Raw genomic sequence first — 27831 nt, 5'->3', positions numbered from 1 at the left:
AGAGTTGGCTTAAATTTTGAGGAAACTGAACAAACTGAACAAGTGTCAGGCCTAAAAAAAACTATCTACAGCAGATGAACAGTATGTGAAAGTCTCTCATGCCTGAGAGATTCATCTGGACCTTCAGCTGATCATCTATTGTCCTCATCAGAAATGGTCTCAGTGTCTGTCAACAAGGCATTCTTAAGGAAAGAAACGGAGAGAAAAGACTGAGGTATGAAAATGATGAAAATCATCTAAAGGCAGAAACCCCAAAGAAGAGCTTTGAATGTCCTTCAAGAAGCCTGGAGAACTATTCCTGCAGACTACTTAAGACATGACAAGAAAGCTGCCTAAAGGAGTTTGCCTTATTTACGTATTTATGTATGTTTGAAAACGTGATTTACTGAAAGATGTACATAGCAAAGTATAAAGAATTCCCTGTATGATCCGAAGTGTTGAGTCCCCACTTTACCGACAGAGGGCCGCGCAGACCCCGATGATGTAACAGCATGTTGGGTCTCATCAGAGATGACGCAGAGAGAGGAGCGCTCACTCTGACACTTTTCCCGCGGTCAGCAGAGACTCTTGTCAAACAGTAACATCCATGAAACGTTAAAAAAACAGCGGCAGTGCTTCTGCTCCGGGTGTGTTTACTGATACACACCCTCATTTCGTTTAATCTCGATTACCGCACGCATTCCTCTAACAGAGTGAGACATCGCCGTTTATATAGACGATCTTCGGCCCCACACGCCAGCCTCAGCACCAGCGCATCTCTCTCCGCGGGTGCCTCCTCCTTCTTTCGGCACCAGCATCACAGGAACCCTGACAGACACACAGACGGAGGGAGGGAGGGACGAGGCCTCGGTGATCGCGCTCCCCGCTCCAGAGTTCGGTTCCTCGCGGTCCGTTATGTCTTTGAGCCTGCTCCCCGTCTCGCTATGCCTGAACGACACCCACCGCCGCTGCTCCTCTTCCTGCCGTCGCTGCTGCTGATCTCCTGCCTGAATGGGGCGGCGAGGGCAGAGCGGCACTGGAGGAGGGCGGCGGCCTCACGGCCGGGGCCGGAGACCGTCCGGCACCGACACCGCTGCCTCGGGCCGAGCGGCCACCTCTCGGCTCTATCAGCAGGTAAACATAACAAAGAGGAAGGGGGTGTTTGCTGGAGGATGGAGCGGGGTGGAGGATGGAGGAGGGGGCTGTCATTGTTACTGAAATGGAAATCAGCTGCAGAGGAAACAGTGGGGCATGACTGATGGTGCAGGTGCGTTAATAAAGGGGGCTTTCTGCAATAAATTAGGAAATCAGAAGCGCACTGATACACTGCTGGACTGGAATCAGACAGTCCAGTGTAATAGGATAATAGGAGGAATATGGAGGTGTGGAGGATTAAGCTTTTATCTTTTGGCCTGAGCAGGTGATGTCTTAATGGAGACAGGGAGGGGGGAGTGTGGTAATCCTGTGCTGCTCTGCTGATACAGTAAGTAAAGCCTGTGTTTACATCCTGTCCCTAGTGAACACACAAAGGACAACTGAGGCTGTGTGTGTGTTTGTCAATAACAGCACATTGTTTATCTGGAAGCTCGTATTTAAAAGTCAGACTGCGTCTCCTCTGTGCTGTCGCTCGGTTCCTGGATGTATTTTTCCACCCTCCCCACGCAGAAGTGCTCGCCTCATCACTTTTTCATGGCGAGAGAAAGGTTACAGAGCACGCAGGAGGGACACGTGCATCCCAGATCTCCTCTTTTTCCTCTTGTAATCCTCTGGCATCTTCTTTGCAGAGCCTCAGTTTGCCCTGAAGGTCCTGGTGAGAGATCTGGTGACCCGCCAGCCCCTGTCGGGGGCTTCAGTGGTCTACGTCAACCACACCTTGAGGAGTTCTGCCCAGACCGGGAGATCGGGGAGGTTCTGCTCTGGGTGGCGTACAGCCCAGGCCTCGGTCTGACCCTGCTGGCAGCATGGAAGGCTATGTGCCCAGCCTGCTCCCCTGGAGCACCAATAAGAGACCAAGTGAGTGACCAGCAGAGGTGGGCAGATTGATACTAATATCCATAGTATCAATACAATTACTGATATCAGTACTGGATCAATATTTGTTTCTATCCTCAAGTTCAGTATGTAGCCCACTGAATTTTATTAAATAATTTCAATTTTCAATTACCAAGTAAATACAGGGCAGATATTACAAATACCAATATTGGTATTGGCCAGTACCAATACTGGTATATCGGTACTGGTATTGGTGAGTATTGTTATTGGTCTAAAGTGCTTTAGAGACAGAATTCAGAAAGTGGGCTCAATGCCAACCTAAAATGACCAAACCAGTAAGTAATTTTTTAAAAGGTGACGTAAAAACCCCAAAACAAGACTGTAGAGCTTACAGTATTGCCAGCACAGTTCCCACACACTCAGACACACACACACTCGCCTGCATATTCATTGTCATTATAGATTAATGAAGTGTCAGCGACAACGCACAACTTGTCTCTGAGGTTTGTCCACGATGAGGCGATTTATGTTCCCAGTCGAGTGTAACTGAGCGTGCGTCCTGTGCTCGCCTCATCGATCGCTCGTGGAATCGAGGTGTCTGCCTCAGGCCGGCATGAGACCTACGCTTGTCTCAGCAAAGTGTCTTTGTCTGCCAGAGCAGGGGGGTGGTGGGATGTTTTTATTCTGCTGGCCTTATGTGGAGAAGGGCAAGGGAGCAGGTGGTGATCAAGGGAAGTGGGAGCAGGTGTTATGGAGGAGAAATGCAGGAAGGTGGGGGAACAGTTGAAACCCGCTCTGCTCTGCATTAGCAGAGACGCCTCCTTTGTGCTGCTGAGCCAGACAGCTGAACTCTGCTGTGCTCCAATGTTAGGACGCCCCTGCTGTTGGATTGTAGCTCTACAAGCTACCAAACCAACAAACAAACACATCAGCAGATTATAGGTCATGAAAACCTGACAGATCGTTGTGTTCTGTACTTGTTTGGCTCCTGATCTTTCTCTTTGTCCTCTGGCAGTTTTCTCCTCTGTCACGTTGCTGTTGCTCCTCACAGTCAGGGGAACATCTGGCTGTTTGAAGACTCTGTGCTCATCACCGGGAAGGTACCTGGTGAGTCCTTCACACACGCACACACGTGTTTAGGCTTTTAGTATTCAGTTACACTGCTTTAAGTAGGCTATTGAGTGTGTTTGACAGTGTAAAGTGGACACACCTGGCAGAGACACTGAGACGAAACAGAGGTGTCTAAACATGTGGCTTCAGAGGCTGGAATCGGTCTGCCCAGAGGTACGATTCAGTCCTCTGGATAGTTTGCAAACACTGTGCTGCGTTCCTGGTTTGGTGCATCAGCCCTTACTGCACAGGAGTAAAATATATCCAGAGTAACCGTCCTCTAATGTACTCATTTCTAAGTTTGTCCCCCTTGGTGACTCCCAGTGTCCCGTCTGTTTGTCAGTGCCACTGTGTCCAAACCATTAACCATCTTGTAACTTTCCCTTCCATTCCCTCTCTAAAATGAATGTAGTGAAGCTGCTTAAGGCTCACTCTGCAGGTATCACTGCTGTCAAACTTCAGCAAAGACAATTCCACATTCAGACTGCAGAAAACTAAACAAACTGCTTTTCTGCACACAGGCTGCTCTTATTTAGTCAGTTTTTAATGTACTTGTGCTATCACTGTGTACAGCAGCCCAGTGGATGGATGGCAGTGGCCCCTTTTCTTTACATTGAAAAGACTTTCATTAGTAATTTAAAGTGAACATACTGACTGTAAGATCAACTACCCAGTGAGGGTTCATTTTAGCTAGTTTGCTTCACAGTTAAATCGATAGATTGAAACAGCAGACCAAACTGAGCTGTATGTGGCTACTGAACTAAAATGAGTTCAACTAAAGTCACTGTAAAGATTATTTGAGTCAAGAGAAGATTCAATTACACCTTTAAAGGAGGAGCTGTTGTGGAAGTGGTTTGCAAAGCTGCTTGCAGATGTGTACAACTGTGCAGAAGGCTGAATCGACTTAAAAGGCACACGTGCCCAAATTCCTATTGATAACCTGCCGTTTGTTTTCACAGACAGCTCATCACAGCCGATGGTGAAGTTCCCAAAGAACATTCTCACAATCCCAGATAAGACCAACATGTCTTCGGTGATGGCGTACCTGACTGTACCACATCCTCACCTGGCGAAGGACTGCACCAACTGCACTCCGGGCTTCATCAGCAACAAATCAGGTAAAGAAAAACATTTCCTCATCAGATGTTTTAACATCACAGTGACATTGGTCCAGTTAAAGAGGTACAGAATGAAAAAGGTCAATCATGCCTTTAAAATGAGTTCCACGTCCCAGAAACAGTGCTGAAGGGTCCACACACCCAGCTCACACTCCTTGTCGGTGGTGGGTTAGGTGGCTGAGGTTTTGAGCCACCTCCATCTACGTCCCAACCTTTACCTCTGGTCATGAAATCTAGGTAAAGAATGAAAAGGTAAGGTTGTGAATACAAGGGGCTGAGGTAAGCTTCCTCTGTAGGGTGGTTCGGCTCAGCCTCAGGGATAGGGTGAGGAACTTTAGGTGGTATGGGTATCTGGTTAGGATGCTTCTCGGGTGCCTGTCTTTGGAGGTTTTCCAGGAAAACCCAACTGGAAGGAGATCCTGGAGTAGACCCAGAACCTGCTGGAGAGATTATATATCTCGTCTGGCCTGGGAATGTTTCAGCATTCCCCAGGAGGAACTGGAAAGTGTGACTTTGGAGATGGATGGATGGCTTTTTTTATTGAGGTACCCAAACAATATGCTTTACCATTTACATTCCTGGCATGGACTGTGATGCAGTTTTCAGAAGTATTGATCTGAAAGCCGTGGCAGCCATCAGCGTCCTGCTGTACTCCAGCGGCGAGGAGCTACAGGTTCGAGGACCCATCCAGATCAGTCTGCCGCTGGGCCACCACACACACCTCAGGGCCTCTGATACTGTGCCAGCCTGGGCCTTCAACCAGAAGACAGGTAGCAATGCAAATAGCAGCAGAGCAGCTGAATTACAAGACAAAGACCTAAAGAAATTTCCTCTCATGCTATTTTCTTTGCTGTTTGAAGGTGGCTGGGAGAATCATGGCCTGGGAATAGTTAAAACGGTTGGAAACGAGCTGGTTTGGACTTACACTGCTTCCCATCTGGGCTACTGGATCGCCGCCCCTCTGCCTTCATCAAGAGGTAGACACCTCATTGACCTTCATTAACACATGTGAATGCTATTTTTGTTTAGACCTGTTTCACATCTTATACATTTATCCTTTTAGATTATCTGGGACATGCAAACTCTTTGGATTTCCTATCTTACCATACCTACCTGTTGTAGGAATACTGGGTGGAACTCTGGCCATAGTGATCGGATTTCTGTCCTTGCTCCTGTGCCACTGTGGGTAAGAAACCCTTCTAGAAATGTTTTCAATTGACAGTATATGCAACGCTGATCAACAAGAGGAAGATTAAAAAGGTGTGATCTAAGAGTGCATCCATAGCTTCAAGATCGTCTTCTAATGCATCTCTAAAGAAATCTTCTTAGCAGTTCTTATTCTTCAGATTTGCCTGCGACTTTGCATACACAAAATTCCTCACAACAATCTCAGAAAATGATAAAGCCATACAGAAAATAATTACTTTAAGTTATTTCTGCTATGGTTGTGCTTAGATTTTCACAGGACTTTAACAGTATAAGTAAATTTCTCTTTGGCCTAACTGGTTACAATGTCACTTTAAATTAGGGCTCAAACAATATGGCTCAATATGGCAGTTTTCAGTAATCAAGGAAACAATTAACAGTTGTTTGGAACAGATATAAATTTGCGATATAAACTAAAGAAAAATTTTGGGCTCAAAATTTCTAATTAAAACAGAACTTTGTTAGCTTCTGACACCTTACATACAGGGAAGGCTAGGCTAAAGCTGCGAGCTGTAACCTTAGCTTAGCGTTCCCTGTATATCGCTGCAAAAGATTGCTGGATTATTTGGGCATTTTTAGTGAAAATGGTAAACTATGCATGCTTTTTTCAGTAAAGTAGATCAGAAGACTGTGCAGCTGCAGCACTAGGAGAAATGATTGCCATGCTTGTTGCTACTTCACCATATCAGTTATCTTAACTCTGCAGCATAGCACTGTCTCAGTTAGCTGCCACAGTTATGCTAACTCTCAAGAGCTGCTTAGCAAGTAAATGTGCTACTCTGTCCTCGGCTTTGATAGGCTGTTAGTAATGAAATAGTGAAACAGTTTCTACTTTAAAGGTTCTTTGAGTGAGTCTGAAAAGCCTGTAGACCAAAGCTTGTCCCGGTTAACATTTGCTTCTCCCATGTACAGAGGTTCTTATCGTGAGCCCAGAAGGAGGAGAGCGCGTTTTTCCAAATTGACGGTTGTAAAGAAAGACCAAACCACCTCCACCCACATGGAAGAGGGCTTGTTGTTCCGATCAGGCGACAACAGCCTCGCCACCTGCAGCGTCCAGTGCGAACCGTCATCTACTCCAAGGCACAAAGCCAACTATAACATCTACGTGGAGGATCCAGGACTCGTCCTGCGGCACCGCTTTATGAAAACATCACTCCAGATCGGTTGAAGGGTCCTCAGCCGTCACCTCACTACATCAACAGTGAAGAGGTGTCTCGACTAAGGGAGAAGTCGGAGCAGAACCGGGCCAACATCAACTGCGACAACTTCTTTCAGGATAAGCTGGTCCATATCTACAACCAGCCAGTGGCCATTATTCCCGCTCCCGAGCTCTTCAGTGCTCAGGAGCAGCAGCTACCGGGCTGCAAGTCCGCCACCTTCCCCCGCAACGGAAGTGAGTATGATGCTCACTCAGAGCCTGCAAGTAAAGACAGCTACACCCAGACACTACCCAAAGTTCCTCACCACCACTCACAAGGTGGGAGCAGCCCACAGCAGAGTAGCCAAGATGATCCCCAGCCTCTGGAGACGCCCCCTCAGGGGCAAGGCCCTAACAGTGTGTGGGGACGCTACAGTAACCTCCTTGAATCCTCCGTCTCTGTGCCTGGGACTCTTAATGAGGCAGCTGGCATGGAGGGCTTCAACACCGGGCACGGCGTGCCCAGTGAGTTGCAGGGGATTTCAGAGCGCACCTTGCTGGAGCTGACGCGTGGCAAGTCCTTGTCGTCTCACCCAGAGCCTGGTTTGTCTCCTTAGACGGGAAGCCAGCAGCCCAGGTTCGCCACTCCATCATTGAGCTCCAGAGCCACCACCGCCCGCCGAGCAGCAACGACACCAGCCTGGACTCAGGGGTGGACATGAACGAGCCTCAGCAAAGCATCCGCGAGACGGAGCGTGACCGACCTTCTATCAGGGCTTCTTCCCTGCCGCACCACAGCCGAGGCGGGCGGTATGGTGAAGAGCAGGACCTGAGCAGCAGTGAGAGTGGCACCACTGCTACCTGCACACCAGAGGACCCGTCCCTGAGGAACATTTTAGATGGGAGCAGTGGGGCCATTCCAAATATTCCCGAAGAGCGTGATGGGATGGATACATCCAGCGCTCAGGAGGACAGTGAATCAAGAGGTACACCACCTCCACGGCGCCTGAGGAAGGTGAGGGAGAAGGGGAAGACGGAAAAGAGGAGCGCCAAGCACATCCGGGAGGGCAGACCTCTGACCAAGAGAAGCTAAAGCTTCTCAGGCTCATTTCCCTGCCCATCAGTGCTTCAGTTAAAATCCAAATTAAATGATTCATATGAGTTTGTGTTCACACAGGCATTGTTGTTGTTGAGTTCTGTGATTGTACAACTTTGCCAAAGAATGCATAAGCGAGCTCAAGAAATGAATCAGCATCCGTGTCACGTTATGTAGCTGCTGTTAAGACGAGTTTGTGCACCGTGTTCTCTCATTCTCCCAAATCTGACGATCACCAGCGAGATTCCTCACAGCAGATGTCCGTGTGAACACGATGTCCCACAGTATCCGGTTCTGGCATTATAGAGGGTGCCTTCTTACTGCCTGTAATCATTAAATAGGGTTACGCAAAGGTGGTGTGTGTCGATATTTAGTAAAAAAACAATCTGGTGAGTTTGCAGGATGGACACAGATACAGGTCAATGTGTAGTGCACTTATCCTCACCATAAATGCCTGCTGTATATTAAATAAGACCAAGAAGCTTTCCCAGTCCGGAGCACTCACATCTCGCTTTGTATCCTACTGCCTCATTCCAACATAATTGACGCTCTGGGATTTGTTAAATAAACTGAGTGTAAGTAACAGGAAAACGAGCTTCAGCTATTCAACTTTTGACTAACTCCAGAACCTTTGGATTGAAATTTTGATGTACATTGTAAAGCAAAGCAAAGCTGCCATTTTGAAGTTAATTTCTAAAGTTCAAGGTTTTTAGCCTACATCTGTTTTTGAATGCATGAAAATGAATGTTTTCACCGTGCGTATGAATATATTTGCATTTTACCGTTAACAGTAATTCATCATAGATTACTTAGAGACTGAATATTTTTCCATTTATTTCCATTTCCAGTTATCCACATTTATTGGTACGACAAAACGTGTCAAGGCTTGTTTAACGGGATTCGTAAGAGTCCAAAGAATTAGATTAACTGTTGGAAACAATCAGTGGTACAGTTGCTACTTTTCTTTGAGGGATACTGTTATAAATATGCTGTTGTCGAACAGTGGACAAATTGGACTTATTGTGCTACCTATTAGGTTTTAATTGGTCAGTGTATGTCTAAGTAACCTCTGCAAGGAAAAGTGCCAGCTTCAGTCTGCTTTAAATACTTGCTTTCAGACAGTTTTTTCTGCTGTTGGCTCTGGATGATGTCAGAGAGTGGGGCTGTCTTTGCCCCACCCACTTGTTGTTCAAACCCTCTGTTTGTTAGGGGAAGCCATTTAGAAGAAAAATAGTCTAAGATAGGCACTAATGGGGCTACTCTAGGGCTCGGTATAAGAAAAATAAGGAATATTTATTATTTTGATCCTTGAATAATGCAAAGCTACTCCAGTAGAGTCCAAGAATAACAACATGGAGATGGTAATGAGCATAGCAAGTCCTCTTTAACTGGAAGAACCTGTTGCTTGCTAATAAATTAGGATTTGATTTACTTTTTTCTTAATACCTGAACATCTTTTCGGGTACAGCGTTACCCTTTGAAACTAATTTCAGCATTGTGCAATTGGTGCCTTGGAGATCTGCTTTTAGCTGTACCTGTATGCCCAAATCTATTTATATATATACTCACACAGTAGGCATCAACATAGGTTTATATTTTCTAGAGGAGGGAAAAAAATCTGGGTTTGAATAACGCTTCAGTTTATAATAATGGTTCTCCTCTTTTGGTCCATTGGTCTTTGCTACACTGATATAGTGCAGCTCACAGAAGGCAATGCCATTGTAGCGGTCTGTGAGCTGGTTGGTCCGTTGGTAAACCATGTCAACAACTGTTGGTGGTTTACTGTTAGAATGTGTACACAGGCTCATTGTTTCCTGATACTGTCTCACAATTATTTCAATCACAATCACTTATTTTCCTCTCCGGTTCACCATGAGGCTGACATTTGGTTGGATGGATTGCCATGTATATTAATGTTCCTCTCAGGATGATTTGTAAGAACTTTGCTGACCCTTAAATTTCCACGCTGCATCATCTTAAAGTCAAAATCATAGACTGTATAAAAGATGGACGTAGCCACCAGAGCATCATCCATTGGCCTGTTAAGTGCTTCAGTGGATGAGTGTTTTCCCCTTTTGCTGCCTTGGTGTTTGAAACCAGCTGTGAGGTGTGGATTTGACTGACAAACTACTTGCTCAGTTTTAAGATTTTTAAAACGAACGACTATGGAACAACTATGATCTGAAACTGGCAACTGTGTCCGTAACTTGTCAACTAGGAACTGTGGGCGGTTTCCTATAAAGGTTTATACGACCCAAAGTCTTTTTGTAGTCAGAGGAGTCGCCCCCCGCTGGATACCAGAATGCACCTTTAAGACGCTCCTGCATTAGCTTGACTTTGTCCATCCTTTAAACAGTCCATGGTCAAATTTTCAACTGTTCAGTTCCTGCAAAACTAATAATAATGTCTGCTGTACTTTGTGGCTAACTAGCAAATGTGAGAAATATTAGCTGAAATAAGATGACTAAGGCCTCATTTACACAAGGCTGCTAGGGAAAAAAATATTCTCCAACCAAAAGAAAACTACATTAAGCTCTCCCATTATTCACTAAGGGTTTCCACAGTGGGCAGTGCTGTATATTTGATTGGGCAGGATACCCTTCCTGATGCAACCCACAAGACCAGTGACCCCCTTGTAGCTGCCGTTCACTATGGAAAAATGTGTTTTCCCAGATTAGCAAAAGGTTGTTGGAGGTTACTGTTGCTAGGTGAAACTGGCTGTAACAAGATAGAGGGCTGATTTGGCGCAGAAGTCTCCACCTGGTTTGCAAACACTTCAAGTCCTGTCAACTACTCACGAAGCGATAGTAAAACTGTGAAGAATAGAGCACAGACTGCCTTTACAGTAAAAGTTTTGCTTTTTGAAATATGTTGTTTCAGCAGCTTTTACTTTGAACGCAAATGTTCTAGGTGGCGCCACACTTGTTCATGTTTCATTACCACTCATTGGTTGACTGGTGAGTGTTTGCAGACAAATTCCATGCAAACTGTGGACGACCGCAGTAATCTGCTAGTGGCCAAAGCAATTGCAACAAGGTTTTTGAGGCAGTACCCTGTTTTGCCAACTATTTTACACAACGACAGCCAGCAACCACTCACCAACCAGTCAGGGAATACACATTTTATAAGGGGTGTGCTGACTGGTCTGCGGCCCTACAAGGCAAACATATACTCGCTTAGCATGTTAAGCTTAATTATTGTGACCATATTAGCATGCTAGCATTAAGCTCAGAGGACAACTGGTAGCATAAATCTGAGTACTTAAGCTCTTAATATTTATACAAAGAAGTATTTTAGTGAAATATTGAACAAAAAGGCCAACCATACTCTTTTATGCCTTTCCTACTTGGCAGGACAAGGCAGGTTTATCCATGTTTCCAAGAAATCTTCAGTGGATAAATATGGGTACCCACTGAAGGTTGGGTAAAAACCCACTAAAAGTGGGTAAAAATATCCACAATAAAACATTTAAAACTGATGAACCATGATACAGTGTGAAAAACAATGGTTCAAATAGCAATATTTTCAAGTAAATTCACTTTTTAAAGAGAACAGTGCAGCAAAGCTTTTACCATAATTAGTCTTCCATCATTTTACGACTCTTTGGATTTCATTCTGTACATTCACGTGTGCTCTTTTGTATGTATATAGTAAAGATTTTATGTACGATGTGACAGTGATTTAAATCATTTGTGCTGTTTTTTTCTACCATCCAGAAGTGGAGATGTGCACCGGTTGAATGAAACAGATTTTGAGTGTTTCCCCCCCACAGGATTGTACAAAAAGCCTGAGCTTTGTAATTTAAATGTAGCAACAAACTGAGCACTTGATCATTCAGTACGCTTACAGCTGAAAATATTTTTCTCCTGCTTGTCATCAGCTTTAAAAAACATGGTACACCCCAGCCTCAGCGGCCACTCGAGGAGTCGTATGTGAACACGTTGTGCTGGTACTTCTTGACGAGCGCAACAACTCCGATCACTGCCACTTCCTGTTTTTGGACGTGATTTGTATTGATTTCCATGTATAGTGTTGCCCTCGTGTGTCTCACCATTGAATTGTCTGATTCTTCCCCAGTGGACACCTCTTGTGTTTTTACCTCTGTAATGATGGTAGTGCTGTTAGTCTTGCCTTTTTTGTGCACCAAATTAATAAACTTAGTTGATACCAGTGAGAGTGTGTGGCTTTTTAATTAATGCTGTGTTTAATTAACTAAAACACAACCTGAGTTTGATACTGTATGTCAGCAGTCCCCAACCTTTTTTGTGCCACAGACCGGTTTAATGTCAGACTTTATTTTCACGGACAGGCCTTTAAGGTGTTGCAGATAAATACAACAAAATAAAATGATACGACCAGGACAAAAACTGTGGTATTTTGTAAATATAATAATAAACGCAAATTCACTGTGTAATTGTGTAACTTTTTTTAGCAGCGTCCTCCTGAAATGTGCCAACAACATGGAGAGTAACATCCTCCTCTCTGCCCCTTAATGCTCTCTGGTAATGCTCTGGTTACGCTGTCCGGTAAAGGATCTGCAATCGCTGAAACAATGTTGAACAGTAGATGAGGGACACTTAGCAGAGACATTCAAGCCTTAGAACAATCTGGAAAATTTACCCATGGATCATCTGCTGATTAAAGTTAAGACATTAGACAAGAGAGAACGCAGGTTTTTGTTGAAAGGAGTCAGTTGGTAGCCCGAGAAACCTTATGCAAGCAATCAGGATGGATGGATGCAGTAATAACTTACCTGTCATTTTGTGGTCCCTCCTATCGGTTCAGCAGTGGTCTTGTTGTCTACAAGGTGTCACTTCTCACTCCATTTCTGTTTTAAAGGTACAATCAGTCAGAAACAGTGGTATTCTTCCTCATAATATTCATTAATTAGTGTTTAACTCTTTACAACAAATTGATGCGTTCTCATTATATAATATCAGCTAATAAAGGTCATCTCAAGCAAGTCTTAAAATTAGACAAATGCAACCTCAGATGAACAACAAAAACATGACATGTGACACGGTTTCATTATTTATTTATTAATTTAATTTAATAAGTCACAGTCCAGACCAGATCTGTACAGACATCTGAGAGACTGAAGAAGTCAAAGAAAATGATTACTTTTAAGTTATTGCAGCTGAAGATGGTTCTACAAGCTGCTGAATCAGGGGGTGAGGGTTTCCATTACTCATATAAATCATATGTTATTTAACCATATTTCTCTTGCTTCGCTCTTTTGGGCTGATGTAATGAGTACAGCTCGCAGTGTGAGATCAGGAAAATGTAAATGTTGTAAATAACTCATGAAAGAATAAAGTTACGTTGAAACCAAGCACAGCATTGTTTTTCTTGTGACATTACCAATAAGTTTGATGTGTCACATGGCCCTCTTCCTATTGAAAAAACAAAAGTTGTATCCAAGATGGCCGACTTCTAAATGGCCACCATGGTCACCACCCATCTTGAGGAGTTTGCACCCTCACATATACTAATGTGCCACAAACAGGACTTTAATATCACCAACCATTCCCATTTTATTACGGTGTATCGATATAAACAGTAGCGGTTTTAGATACGGGCGACACAGGCGGTTGCCCGGGCGGCATCGTGATGGGGGGCGGCATCACGGGCATCGGCAAAAGAAACAAAACAAAAAACCTCGTACTCATGCTGCCCCGACGGCAGCCAGCGCATATTGGGAATGTCATAGGCACCGAGGCACCGATCGGTTTTCTATCGCCCATTTGCTGGGAGTAAGGGCGCCCTCCGTTTGCGAGGTGTGCCTGCTGCTTGCGGCACAGGGAGGAGAGGGCGGGGCGGCGGGGGATTCTCTGGCTGGCTGGAGCAGCATCTAATAACCAACTCGCAAAATAAAACAAAATAAAAACAAAACAACAAACACGAAAACACCGGACATTATGATACAGACTTATAATTTGCACCGATGTTTTTTCAAAATTCTATACACGAAAACTGAGCGCGAGAGCCCTCGGTGCGCCTGCGCGCTGCTGAAGTCAAAGTAAACTTTATTGTCATCTCCGCTACATACAGTCCGTATATAGAGCAGGGGTCGGCAACCCTAGGCACGCGTGCCACCGTTGGCACGCAAAGGGTTAACTGATGGCACGCACGACCATAGCTGGACTGGCCATCGGGCATACCGGGCATTTGCTCGATGGCCCGATGATTTTTTTTTTTATTGATTTTTTTTGGTGGTGGATTGGCCAGACGCTGGTCGGTGTGTAAAAATAACTCAGTTGTTTAGTGTTGGCCATGGCGTAGCTTCCACAGATTCAGTAAAATTAACAAGTGGTGGAGGCCAGCAGGTGGATGAGGGAAGGGGAGGCAAGAGGAGAGACCCGAGGCAGCCGCCGGTCGGAGCATCAGGTGAACTAAACTTCAGGTAAGAAGTTATGACCTGCAGTCTATCTGGGTCAGATATAAACCAAGTTTAGGTGCAGTTTATTTTCGTTGTGCTGACTTTTTACAGTCAGTTACAACAACTCGTACTGCGTACTAGCTAGCATGACAGAATTTATATACTGCTGGGCGGGTGCTATGATTTTATTGATAGTGAACTTTATTTTATTCATAAGGTTAGTTAGTAGAGTTGCCAACCGTTCCGTACAAACGGAATCGTCCCAATGATCAGCTGATCAGCTTTTCTCTCTTGTTTGTTTATCGCTCACTTTGCGCCAGAAAGAGGAAATCGCCGGATGTCGCACTAAACAACAGCAGCACGTTTAAGCTTGGTCAGCTGTTGTTAGAATTTATTTAATATTAATTTCTAGTATCAGCTGATGTTTGCTGGAGCCACAGCTGTAAAGCTGCTGGTCATGATATCGGTTTGTATATCTGGTGAGAGGGAAACATGAAGATGAAACCAGGAGATGTCCTTACTGAATCATCAGAGCTGAACAGGTGATGGAGAAACAGGTTTACCTTTTAGGTGACATGAATGGGTTGAAGGGAAGTTATGAACTGTTTCTGAGAGACAAATAACACCAGGATCCTTTTCTACGTAGCTGACAGCTGGTAACTGTGCAGGGGCGGATCTAGCAAAGTTTTGCCAGGGGGGCCAGGTAGGGCATTAACAGGGAAAGGGGGGCACAAAGAAATACTTTCTTATTCTCATTTAAAATGTCTGGCTGTTATTAAATAATTATCTGAAGCTTACAACCAAAGTTTTTATCTGACGTAAAATGAATAGAAATCATACATTTACCAACAAGACAGTGTACATCACTGTCACAACATTCAAAGGCTTTATGGCTTTAATATCTGGGGGGCCGGTCTTTAGTCAAAATGCATCCATAGACTCGAGACACAATGCATTTTTGGGACTTTCAGGTGTATGGACCAATGTTTTATTTCCTGATCAAACCAGAAATCTTTAATGAGCAGCTAGATTTCTCTCGCATTAACTGGCTGAGTTAATGCCAGTTAATGCGACATCGAAGCAGCTGGAATCCACAGCTGTGCGTGTTCATGGAGCTGCATTTTCACCTGCTGGACATCACTACCTGACAAGTTTAACTGTCTTCAGAACATTGCAGAGGCCTTATTGACAGTATTTGGCTCTACATATCTGTGTGAGCAGATTTTCTCTCACATGAGTGTCCTCAGGTAGCCATCTGAATGTTGGACACTCGGAGACCTGTGTCTCTGAGTGGGAGACCAGAGATCACATTAACATGTGTGTCTCTGTATTAACAAACATATCATATTGGCCCAGTTTATTTTTCTTATCACTGTTGTGAGGAGACCATAAATAGCATTTGTATTTTCTGTTGTACAGTTCATTTACTGTTATGGAGTTCTTGTTATGAATAAAAAGTGTCTTTTTTTTGTTTCAAAATAGCTGATAACTATTCGCTGATAGCTGCCAACATTTGCAAATATAATTCTATAAAGTGGTTCTATATAATGTGTAACTGTTCATATAGAGCGTTATTAAATTTATTGCTAATGCAATCATATGGCACACTGACTTCTGAGGAAATTTTAAATGGCACTCGCCATCAGAAAGGTTGCCTACCCCTGTTATAGAGAGACGAGACGACGAGGCTCCAGTTACAGCAGTGCAAATAAACGAACAATAAATATAGTAGAGTAAGAAAATAAATATACACTTTAGGACTCGGGGTAACGGGATCAATAACAATTTAAAATTTATAATTTACAGTTTGATGATTTAAAGTCTCACACATAACCCGTCGAAAGGGGAGGGAGACCTGCTGCTTCCAAAGAGAGCACATTTCATTCATAATGTTGTAAATCCAAGCCCATTATGTATTCATGATTTGAATCCTGGGTTGTGTGAAATCCCAGAAATAAACCCTAGACAAAGTTAATCTGTGAACTAAGGTGTAGGTCTATTAGGTTATGTTGTGGTGATCCTCTGGTTGAGGGATGGGTGTTCATACTGGAGTGCAAAATTAAAACCAATGGAAGATGGACAAGAAAAGTTCAAAGCCATCAGGTGCTCAGTTTAGAAAAAAGAGAAAAGAAGAGGAGAAGAAACGAACAAATGATACAGGTAAACAGATGTGTCATTGGATAATGGCAGGTCATCCTGAAACAATCAGAATCAGAATACTTTATTAATCCCTAAGGAAATAATGTGGGTTACAGTTGCCCCAAGAAGAAATGGTAAAAATAGTAACAGCAACAGACTAAACTCCAAACAATACATTATGTTACAGATTTTAATATTAATTAGTCATTGTTGATTTGTCCTGTTCTCATTGTATGACGAATTATGATGGCTGTTTGGTAGCCGTTTGCATACTATGCATACTCTCTCTCTCTCTTCATATGTGTGTGTGGACAACAGTTTTATGTTAATGTACAATCCCTAACATGTTTTGTGTGTGTGTGTGTGTGTGTGTGTGTGGGGGGGGGGGGGGGGGGGGGCACTGGATCTCATATCTTCTTATTAAATGTAGCTAATGTCCGATAAACTGAAATCTGGGACTTAGATAGCAGTAATATTTCATACATTACTTAAACTCACTAATTTAATTAAGGGATTTGTTTTAAATTATAACGTAAAAAAACAAAACAATACACAATGCAAGAAGGTTGTGCATGTAAATGTGCTGGCTGCTGTTTGCATATTGTGTTCTCTGAGGGTGCTCCGGCTCCCTCTCACAGTCCAACAACTCGCTTTTTTAGGTTAATTGTCGATTCTTTGGGGAATTACAATCATCTATTGGGAATGTGATTCTGAGCGGTGAACTGTCAAGTGTGTACCCTGAGTTTTACATTATGGCAGCTGGGATAGTCTTCAACCCCCTCTCCAGCAACCCTTAAGTGCTTAAGAGGAATGAAGAAGGAAAGGGAGGAAGGCAGAAGGAAAGGAAGGAAGGATAACTACACTTTATGATCTCAGCTGTGATTATTAAAGGTTTGTGCTTTCTAGACATTCCCTGTAATGGAAAGAGCAGAGGGGTATGGTACTTCATCACGGCACTGTGGAACTATCAAACAAAAGACCCCAGTGCTGATAAGGCAACATGCTGTCCATTACCACCAGTTATGAGGACATAAGGTAGGTGGAAAACTCATCTGATCCAGCCTCAGTCGCCCTAAATGAGAGTAAATGTGTTACTTTTCTTCAAGTCCTGTCATATTATTTTGTATGTACAAAAGTTTTAGAACAGAAATATCTTTATGCATGCTTAATCAACCAGGTAAGGGAATCCCAAAATGTTGATTCTGTTCAGCTGGACGTAATGTTTTCAGTGGGAGAAACGTTTCATCACTCTTCCAAGTGACTTCTTCAGTCTCAGCTGACTGCATGTTACCCCAACCTTATAAACAGTACATTTGCACAATGACTCAAACTAGCACCACTGAATGAACAATGGGTTGGTAGGTCAGTTCCTTGACCATTACAATGCAAATTTGAATGATCATTGATCAATGATCATTGATCAAAGGACATGGTTACCATTCACAGAGATTTGGGGAATGGCTGCAATCACCGGATTGTAAGATGATGAAAGCACAGAAATATTTAACTTAAAAAGATAAATCCAAATAGATTAAATCACTGTTCCCATTTTTTTTACCTTCCTGAATTATAGCTACATTTTCAGGAGGGTAAAATTAGTACTTCTGTAATGGAAGTGCCCGAGGTGACTGAGAACCCATGATTGCAAGGTGACTGAGAAATGTTCCAAACTAAGAAATCATGTTTGTTAAATATGTGTAATTTATATGTTTTTTTATTTATCCTTCTCCTTTTCTGTGGTTTTTCTTTCTATTTGTTTTTATCTATTTAATCTTCTGTAAGGCACTTTGGTCCATTGTGGTTGTTTTGTGATTTGGAGGCTGCCTTTAACAGCCGATTACGTGACAGCCAGGCGACAAAGGCTGCTCCAAATGTGACCCACAAATGCATCCTCCTTTTACCTGGATTTGAACGATGATTCGGGTGTCCCTCGTGGCCCACCCTATCCCAGGATTCATAGCAGTGGCAGTGGATAATTTTTTGATTTAAGCTTGTTCTGCAGCCACAAGAGATAGGCACCTTGCAGTCGACAAAATCCTCTGTATGCCAGAGTTTTCTAGAGTCAAATGTGAGGCCATCTGTCCGACAGCTAAAGCTTCTCCTAAATTAGGCCATGCAACAGGATCATGACCCCAAGCACAGCAGCAAATCTACAGCATGGAAGTCCAGACCTCAACCTGACTGAAATGCTGTGTATAAAGGAATGCTTGCAAATGTCAATGAATTGAAGTTATTGCTGCTGACTGAAGGTTCTGTAAAATTCCTCAATCATAGAATGATTACGATATTGAACTAAAACAAATGCCTGAATCCTAAATTGTGGATATCCTATTATGGTGATCTAAAATGTAACACTAAATGTGATTAAAACACTAAAACACTGGACTCCTGGGCTGAACGACCGTGAGAATCACCAACCCGAGGAAAACACACAATACACGAGTCCATGACAAAGACAATTCATTCTTGAATGAAGACATTGTTCAGACACATTTAAAATGCAGCCAATTGTGTTTATTATTAAATTATTGAGGAAATAGAGGGGGGGGGGGGTTAAGAAGAGGGTAAATTAAAGGGATAGAAAAGAGAAAGAGATAGAGGACAGAAAACCCCAACAATCCCCTCTGAGCAAGCACTAGGTGCGACAGTGGATAGGAAAAACTCCCTTTAAAGGAAGAAACCTATGACAGAACCAGGCTCTAGAGGGGGCAGTCAACTGTCGGGACTGGTTGGGGGGTGAGGGTGAAAAAGAGAGAGAGGGGAGGGAGATGGGACAGTGTTTTTGCACTTCAAGAGGGTAAATTAAAGGGATAGAAAAGAGGAAAGAGATAGAGGACAGAAAACCCCAACAATCCCTCTGAGCAAGCACTAGGTGCGACAGTGGATAGGAAAAACTCCCTTTAAAGGAAGAAACCTATGACAGAACCAGGCTCTAGAGGGGGCAGTCAACTGTCGGGACTGGTTGGGGGGTGAGGGTGAAAGAGAGAGAGAGGGGAGGGAGATGGGACAGGTGTTAGGGGTTAAAGGGAAATAGGGGAGGGAGAGGTGTCAGGTGGGAAAGGGAGGGGACAGGATTGGAGAGGTGAAGATTACGATGGAACAGAGGTGGAGGAAGACGAGGTGACATCAGCAGCAGAAAACATAGAAAACGTAGAAAAAGCAGGAGTGTCCCTCCTCCAGAAGAAACGGAAGCGTTTTTTCTTCTTCTCCAGGAGCTTTTCCACAAGCACTTTTTTCTCTAGGATGAGGGTTCTTAACTCATCGATCATTTGTGTATTTTCCTTCTCAAGTTTCCTGCATGTTTTCTCCACTTCTTCTAAGTTGGCTTGCTTTTCTTCCAGCCTTTCTTTCAGTTCGTTACATTTTGCCTCCTGCATTAGCTTTGCCTTGTGCATCTCTGTATAACACTGTTCTAATTTGTTGTGCGTGTCTTCTAGCTGCTGACTTCTCTCGATTTGTTGAAGTGTACACTGCAGGTCTTTGTTTGTTTTCTCTAGTTGCTGCTTTAACATCTGCACCTCAGTGTTTTTGCACTTCAAGTTGTTGGAAAGTTCCTCAAGTTCTGTGTTTTTTCTCAGCATGTCATTGAGCTTACTCTGCATGTCTGAGCATTGTTTTTGCAGTGTTTTCTTTTCCCTCTCCAGTTCAGTTGTTTTGTTGTTCATTTTGTTATAACGTTCTTGCAGTTTTTGGTTTTTCCTCTCAAAGTCCTGGAGAGTTTGTTTTTCTTCTTTCTGCTTTATTTCCCGTTGTTCTTTGTCTTGAAGCAGCTCTTGATATTTCTGCAGTGTTTCATCAAGTTTTACCTGCTGCGCTCCGTATTTTTCCTGCATGCCTTGGAGTTGGCACTGCATGTCTCTCTGCTTTATGTCCAGCTTTTCTTTCTCTTCAAGGATTTCTTTATTTTTTTGCAGAGCTTCATCAAGCATTACTTGCAAACCTTTGTTGTGTTTCTTGATGTTCTGAAGCTCGCAATCCAGATCTTTGTCTTTCATGTCTTGCTGTTCTTTCTCTTGTTTGAAATCCTTATTTCTTTGCACTGTTTTATCGAGCTTTATTTTCAGCGCTGTGTATTTTTCCTCCACGTCTTCAAGCTTGCAGTCCATTTCTTTCTGTTTAATTTCTTGTTGCTTTTTTTCTTGAAGCAACTCTTTATTCTTGTGCAGTGTTTTATCATGCCTTGCCTGAAGCGCTTTGTACTTTTCCTCCATGCCTTGGAGTTTGCGCTGCTTTACGTCCATTTGCTCTTTTTCTTGGAGGAGTTCTTTATTTTTTTGCAAAGCTTCATCGAGCTTTATTTGCAAGCCTTTGTTGTGTTTCTCCATGTCCTGAAGCTTGCAATCCGTATCTTCCTGTTTCATGGTCTGTTGCCCTTTCTTTTGAAGAAACTCAACCCTTCCTTTCAGCACTTTGTGATTTATCTCTGTGCCTTGGAGTTTTATGACCAGTTGTTTCTTCTCTTGGAGGATTTCTTTATTTTTTTGCAAAGCTTCGTCAAGCTTTACTTGCAGCTCCTGAATCTTTTTGTCCTTGTCCTGCTCGTTTTTCTTCTGTTGGAGGACTTCTTCTGTTGGTTTTTCTTGAGCTTTATTAAGCTTTGCTTGGAGCTCAAAGATCCTTCCGCGCATGTCTAGGACTTCCATTTCTTTCTCCTTTGAATATCTTCCTTTTCAACAAGCTGGCTGAACAATCTATGTACTTCAGCAGTCCTTCTCTCATATTCTTCTCTCAGCAACATAATCTCCGCTCGTTGTTTAAAAAAACTTTGCCAGACGTAATAGATGTACTCTGGCTGGGCCGGGTGTCGCGTATTGTGATTCTTCCTGAGATTTTCCTCATGCATTTCTTCCAAGCACATCTTCTGCACTTGAATATTGTCCTCTTGATTGCAAAGAGGAGCGCTGGGCTTTACTATTTCTCTTTTGTTGTGTTTTTTTGGAGACATGTTAGAATCAATAAACAGTGACCAGTGACTCTGAAAAGGATCCAAAAAAGGCTTCTCTGGCGAGCGTTTGAATGCTGCAAACGTAAATGCTGCGAATAACAGACTAAAAGTTGTTGCGTCTCACTCCTATTTAAGGGTTTTTAGGATCAAAGGATCAAAGGATCAAAGTGGTGGTAAGATTCTAAATGTGGGTGATGTCAAAACTCTGTAAGCCAATGAGGTTGTCACATGACATTTGTGGGAGGGCATTTTTTACCTGGACAAATTATCAATAAAGTTTCAATCTCTGTAACAATGATGACAGTATAATTGTTATTGTTCAGCAGAACAACAAACAATTATATTGACAATTATATGTGTCCAGTATGTTGGCTGATTTTCTTTTACTTTTTGCATTCGAAATAAAAGTTGTCCTGATTTTAACACCATTACAAGAAGTGTTGTTAATTATTCATTTTGAATCATAATCAGGTTACCACAAATTGTTATTCTTAGTACTGCATACTTGCAGTGAAGAAGTTGTCCTAACAGTCATCTTAAGTAAACTGCACTCAATTTTTCTGGAGGCAATGAGTTTGCATAGTTTTTTTGAGTTCTGGGAACTACTTAGATTTTACAGTGCAGTAGTTTGAACATTTGTAATAACATTTCTGCAAACTGGAACCACCTTCTCCTTTTCTAGAACTGTTGCTAACACTTATGACATGAAAATGAATCGAGATGGAGTGATAAATGTTACTTTTCTTGTTTTGTTTATATCTAAAGTTTAAAAACAAAAATAGAAACTGTTACCTGGACTGCCTCAGCCCAGGTGATGTAATATTAGCAGACAGAGGGTTTGATGTTGCAGAATCTTTGGAGCTGTACCATGCTGAACTGAAGAGCCCAGCTTTCACCAAAGGGAAGAACTAACTGGCCCCTAGATTGCCCAATCAAATCTCTTAATGCCATCAGCCCTCCCCTTCCTTCACTGTGCGCTCACCTTGTAGAAAAGAGTTGAGTGTGGAAGAAATGGCAAAAATGTGGAGCTGAAAAGCTAAGAGAGAAAAAGAAATTATAAATAAATCAACGTGTCAAATTAACTGACATGTTAGCTGTTGGAGCTCCTGCTGCATTTTATGTATCTATATTGTGTCTTTTTCATAATAAATAATAAAAACATGATTTATCCTCACTGTATGAACATTCTTGGAGTCCTTGAAGTCTTGTCATGGTGAAGTTACTCATGTGATGCGATGTTGTTATAATGGTCCAGCTGGTGTGTAGCTATCATATTAGAGTTCTCTTTCTTCTTCTGATTTTATAACATTTTTTGGTGACGGTGTCACATTTACAGTGGTTGCAACACTTGCACCTAAAGTGCCACCATAGTAACCACTGCATAAATGCAACACACTTGTTTTCTAACAGGAAAAAAACTGAGTATTTGCACGGACATGCTCAAATTCAAAGTCATCTTTTTGTCAAAAAAACATATGGACAGGTCATACACAAGAATTTGTAATTGCAACGCTCCCACGGCCCTCAGTGTACACTAAACAACATAAACATAAAAAGATACAAATAAAATAAAAGTCTTATGTACTATACATTACAATAAAATCATATATAAACGACAGTATCCAACACAATCCAGGGTCAGAGGGCCGGTGGCGCCAGTGTTCGGCAGCCTCGCCTCTGTCAGTGCGCCCCAGGGTGGCTGAGGCTACAATGTAGCTTGCCATCACCAGTGTGTGAATGTGTGTGTGAATGGATGGATGTAAAGCGCTTTGGGGTCCTTAGGGACTAGTAAAGCACTAAACAAATACTGGCCATTTACCATTTACCATTTACAATCCAACTGTTTGATGGGAGAAATCACCTGTTTTTCATAGAACAGCAGGTAAGCTGTTCTCTGCCGCTGCTCATCATTGACGAACTCGTCATCGTATGTTAGTCAGCAGTGTGTGACGTGGTCTCTTAGCATGGCCCCTGGCTCCACCGTGACCTGCTGGGGTACACGGCCTGGAAAGTGGCTCATCTCTCTCATTGACTTCAGGACAACGCGGCTCATCATCTAAGGTCACCTTTTTCTTTGAGGAACACATCACCAGTTAGTTCAACCAAAATGGATGACATAATGAGAATTTGAGTGTCAATCCTAACATTCAGACTCCACATGTTCCTATAACAGCTGTTCACGTGTCACACTCGGCTCTGTAGAACGTACCGTGCAGAAAAACAGCAGCGAGTTGGGAGGGCAGGAAACCTCTGTCTGGACACCAACGTCCTTGACTTCACATTTTTCAGTGCTGATGGTACTGTTATAGAAAGACACAAACAGTGCAATCACAGTGATGAAATTACAGGAGAAGAAACACAAAGCAATCAATCAGCTTTAAATAGGAACACAGTAAAAGGACCAAAACATCCTCAGACTGGCTGACGGGGTTAACACTGGACAAAACAAAAGATTCTCCTTCATGATCCAAGAAGGAAGGAGTACCAGCAGAACTTGTTCAGACAGTAAAATAATATCGTACCTCTGTTGGGGTTCAGAAGGTGGCACGACCGTGTCTTCTGCCTTGTCTTCATTTTTGGGAAAACCTTTGACTTTTCTGCCAGTTACAAATAAATCCAGTTAAAAACAAATGATGCACAAATTCCTGCACCGTTTGTTTGTTCAGAGCTTATTCTCTGCAGTGGTAAACTCACCTCACAAAAAAGCCATCTGCGCCACCAGGAAGCCTTCTTTGATTTGTTCGTCTGAGCCTCAGCTGGAGGTGAGACTGGTGCAGAAGAGGTGGCTGGAGTGTCAGGGGCCACATGTTCATCTGTGAGATCCTTTCGTGCACTCACACTGGAAAGATAACAGAGAAGATCAGTCTGCTGTAATGCACTCAAACTGCCCTCAGTGCCTCAAGAAAGTCAGCTAAACCGACTGCATGAAGCTGTGGACTCCACAGAGGGAACAAATCTACAACTTACACAGTAAAAACTGATTCAGCTCAAATATTCAGACAAATATTTACTTTCAAATGAGAAAACTGTGCATGCATGTTTATATGTGTATTTATAAATGTATACATAAACATAATTTTAAACATAGTAAAAATGTGACAGAGAGCAAAGATCGTACTTTTTCAGTGGGTCCTCTCCAACACCCACAGTATCCTCCTTTATTATCTGTTTCAATAAATCAAACAGCATGTGATTTAATAAGAACTGCTGCACAAAAACAGCATTTTTTTTTTAAATATTATAAAAACATGACAAATCAGGCTGTGCCTTTCTTCTTCTTAGAGTCCAGCAAAACATGTTTGCACTTTTGCTGTTTGAGCAAATAATCCGTAGAACTTGTAAAGTTTTTACAAACCACTTCGCCTTCTCTCTGCAATCTCCAACTCCGGTTTGCAAAAGTCTGAAAGTGTGTGAACTTACAGTCCTCAAAATGTGACACCTACAGAATGTGTTTGAGTTAGCAGGTAACAAACATAAACATGGTTACCATAGTGATAATAATAAACTTTATAATGTGTTGCTAACATTTTGGTTGTTGTGATGATTCAAATTTGTTCAGTAAACCTCATCAACATGAACATGTGTTGACATTGGCATATATTTGGATCTCATCAGTAGCGGTTTTAGATACGGGCGACACGGGCGGTTGCCCGGGCGGCATCACGGGCATCGGCAAAGAAAAAAAAAAAAAAATGCTCGTACTCATGCTGCCCCGACGGCAGCCAGCGCATATTGGGAATGGCATAGGCACCGATCGGTTTTCTATCGCCCATTTGCTGGGAGTAAGGGCACCCTCCGTTTGCGAGGTGCGCCTGCTGCTTGCGGCACAGGGAGGAGAGGGCGGGGCGGCGGGGGATTCTCTGGCTGGCTGGAGCAGCATCTAATAACCAACTCACAAAATAAAACAAAATAAAAACAAAACAACAAACACGAAACACCGGACATTATGATACAGACTTATAATTTGCACCGATGTTTTTTCGAAATTCTATACACGAAAACTGAGCGCGAGAGCCCTCGGTGCGCCTGCGCGCTGCTGAAGTCAAAGTAAACTTTATTGTCATCTCCGCTACATACAGTCCGTATATAGAGAGACGAGACGACGAGGCTCCAGTTACAGCAGTGCAATAAACGAACAATAAATATAGTAGAGTAAGAAATAATATACACTTTAGGACTCGGCGTAACGGGATCAATAACAATTTAAAATTTATAATTTACAGTTTGATGATTTAAAGTCTCACACATAACCCGTCGAAAGGGGAGGGAGACCTGCTGCTTCCAAGAGAGCACATTTCATTCATAATGTTGTAAATCCAAGCCCATTATGTATCATGATTTGAATCCTGGTTGTGTGAAATCCCAGAAATACACCCTAGACAAGTTAATCTGTGAACTAAGGTGTAGGTCTATTAGGTTATGTTGTGGTGATCCTCTGGTTGAGGGATGGGTGTTCATACTGGAGTGCAAAATTAAACCAATGGAAGATGGACAAGAAAGTTCAAAGCCATCAGGTGCTCAGTTAGAAAAAGAGAAAAGAAGAGGAGAAGAAACGAACAATGATACAGGTAAACAGATGTGTCATTGGATAATGGCAGGTCATCCTGAAACAATCAGAATCAGAATACTTTATTAATCCCTAAGGAAATAATGTGGGTTACAGTTGCCCCAAGAAGAAATGGTAAAAATAGTAACAGCAACAGACTAAACTCCAAACAATACATTATGTTACAGATTTTAATATTAATTAGTCATTGTTGATTTGTCCTGTTCTCATTGTATGACGAATTATGATGGCTGTTTGGTAGCCGTTTGCATACTATGCATACTCTCTCTCTCTCTTCATATGTGTGTGTGGACAACAGTTTTATGTTAATGTACAATCCTTAACATGTTTTGGTGTGTGTGTGGGGGGGGGGGGGGGGGGGGGGGGGGGGGGGGGGGGGGGGGGGGGGGGGGGCACTGGATTCATATCTTCTTATTAATGTAGCTAATGTCCGATAAACTGAATCTGGGACTTAGATAGCAGTAATATTTCATACATTACTTAACTCACTAATTTAATTAAGGGATTTGTTTTAAATTATAACGTAAAAAACAAAACAATACACAATGCAAGAAGGTTGTGCATGTAAATGTGCTGGCTGCTGTTTGCATATTGTGTTCTCTGAGGGTGCTCCGGCTCCCTCCACAGTCCAACAACTCGCTTTTTTAGGTTAATTGTCGATTCTTTGGGGAATTACAATCATCTATTGGGAAGTGATTCTGAGCGGTGAACTGTCAAGTGTGTACCCTGAGTTTTACATTATGGCAGCTGGGATAGTCTTCAACCCCCTCTCCAGCAACCCTAAGTGCTTAAGAGGAATGAAGAAGGAAAGGGAGGAAGGCAGAAGGAAAGGAAGAAGGATAACTACACTTTATGATCTCAGCTGTGATTATTAAAGGTTTGTGCTTTCTAGACATTCCCTGTAATGGAAAGAGCAGAGGGGTATGGTACTTCATCACGGCACTGTGGAACTATCAAACAAAAGACCCCAGTGCTGATAAGGCAACATGCTGTCCATTACCACCAGTTATGAGGACATAAGGTAGGTGGAAAACTCATCTGATCCAGCCTAAATGAGAGTAAATGTGTTACTTTTCTTCAAGTCCTGTCATATTATTTTGTATGTACAAAAGTTTTAGAACAGAAATATCTTTATGCATGCTTAATCAACCAGGTAAGGGAATCCCAAAATGTTGATTCTGTTCAGCTGGACGTAATGTTTTCAGTGGGAGAAACGTTTCATCACTCTTCCAAGTGACTTCTTCAGTCTCAGCTGACTGCATGTTACCCCAACCTTATAAACAGTACATTTCACAATGACTCAAACTAGCACCACTGAATGAACAATGGGTTGGTAGGTCAGTTCCTTGACCATTACAATGCAAATTTGAATGATCATTGATCAATGATCATTGATCAAAGGACATGGTTACCATTCACAGAGATTTGGGGAATGGCTGCAATCACCGGATTGTAAGATGATGAAAGCACAGAAATATTAACTTAAAAAGATAAATCCAAATAGATTAAATCACTGTTCCCATTTTTTTTACCTTCCTGAATTATAGCTACATTTTCAGGAGGGTAAAATTAGTACTTCTGTAATGGAAGTGCCCGAGGTGACTGAGAACCATGATTGCAAGGTGACTGAGAAATGTTCCAAACTAAGAAATCATGTTTGTTAAATATGTGTAATTTATATGTTTTTTTATTTATCCTTCTCCTTTTCTGTGGTTTTTCTTTCTATTTGTTTTTATCTATTTAATCTTCTGTAAGGCACTTTGGTCCATTGTGGTTGTTTTGTGATTTGGAGGCTGCCTTTAACAGCCGATTACGTGACAGCCAGGCGACAAAGGCTGCTCCAAATGTGACCCACAAATGCATCCTCCTTTTACCTGGATTTGAACGATGATTCGGGTGTCCCTCGTGGCCCACCCTATCCCAGGATCATAGCAGTGGCAGTGGATAATTTTTTGATTTAAGCTTGTTCTGCAGCCACAAGAGATAGGCACCTTGCAGTCGACAAAATCCTCTGTATGCCAGAGTTTTCTAGAGTCAAATGTGAGGCCATCTGTCCGACAGCTAAAGCTTCTCCTAAATTAGGCCATGCAACAGGATCATGACCCCAAGCACAGCAGCAAATCTACAGCATGGAAGTCCAGACCTCAACCTGACTGAAATGC

The 27831-nt window shown here is 42.7% G+C and overlaps 2 protein-coding genes and 2 long non-coding RNA genes across 4 annotated transcripts; 1 reads left to right on the top strand and 3 right to left on the bottom strand.

Annotated features, from left to right (window-relative positions):
- Positions 1-1940: 1940 nt before the first annotated feature.
- On the top strand, positions 1941-11811 carry LOC109198028 (protein FAM171B-like). The gene is given in 9 exon segments (XM_019353702.1): positions 1941-1992; positions 2628-2742; positions 2987-3078; positions 4041-4199; positions 4799-4969; positions 5060-5176; positions 5263-5317; positions 6524-7130; positions 7133-11811. Coding segments are annotated over 9 exon segments (1872 nt in total). The 3' UTR covers positions 7637-11811.
- Positions 11812-19083: 7272 nt separating this feature from the next.
- LOC112845300 (trichohyalin-like) lies at positions 19084-21190 on the bottom strand. The gene has a single exon (XM_025904739.1). It carries the CDS (start codon positions 20798-20800, stop codon positions 19247-19249), a length of 1554 nt encoding a protein of 517 aa, XP_025760524.1. The 5' UTR covers positions 20801-21190; the 3' UTR covers positions 19084-19246.
- A 1903-nt stretch (positions 21191-23093) lies between these two features.
- Positions 23094-23687, bottom strand: LOC109198031 (uncharacterized). Its single transcript, XR_002059012.2, has 3 exons — positions 23625-23687; positions 23312-23402; positions 23094-23174 (listed from the first exon to the last, which is right to left on the bottom strand). It is a non-coding gene; the product is annotated as an uncharacterized LOC109198031 (long non-coding RNA).
- Positions 23688-23796: 109 nt separating this feature from the next.
- On the bottom strand, positions 23797-24745 carry LOC109198029 (uncharacterized). Its single transcript, XR_002059011.2, has 3 exons — positions 24458-24745; positions 24221-24267; positions 23797-23941 (listed from the first exon to the last, which is right to left on the bottom strand). It is a non-coding gene; the product is annotated as an uncharacterized LOC109198029 (long non-coding RNA).
- Positions 24746-27831: the final 3086 nt, after the last annotated feature.

Source organism: Oreochromis niloticus, unplaced genomic scaffold (assembly GCF_001858045.2).
Source record: "Oreochromis niloticus isolate F11D_XX unplaced genomic scaffold, O_niloticus_UMD_NMBU tig00006607_pilon, whole genome shotgun sequence".
NCBI classification, from domain to species: Eukaryota; Metazoa; Chordata; class Actinopteri; order Cichliformes; family Cichlidae; genus Oreochromis; species Oreochromis niloticus.
The sequence above is the reverse complement of the archived record's forward strand: the minus strand, read 5'-3'. Positions and strand labels throughout refer to the sequence as shown.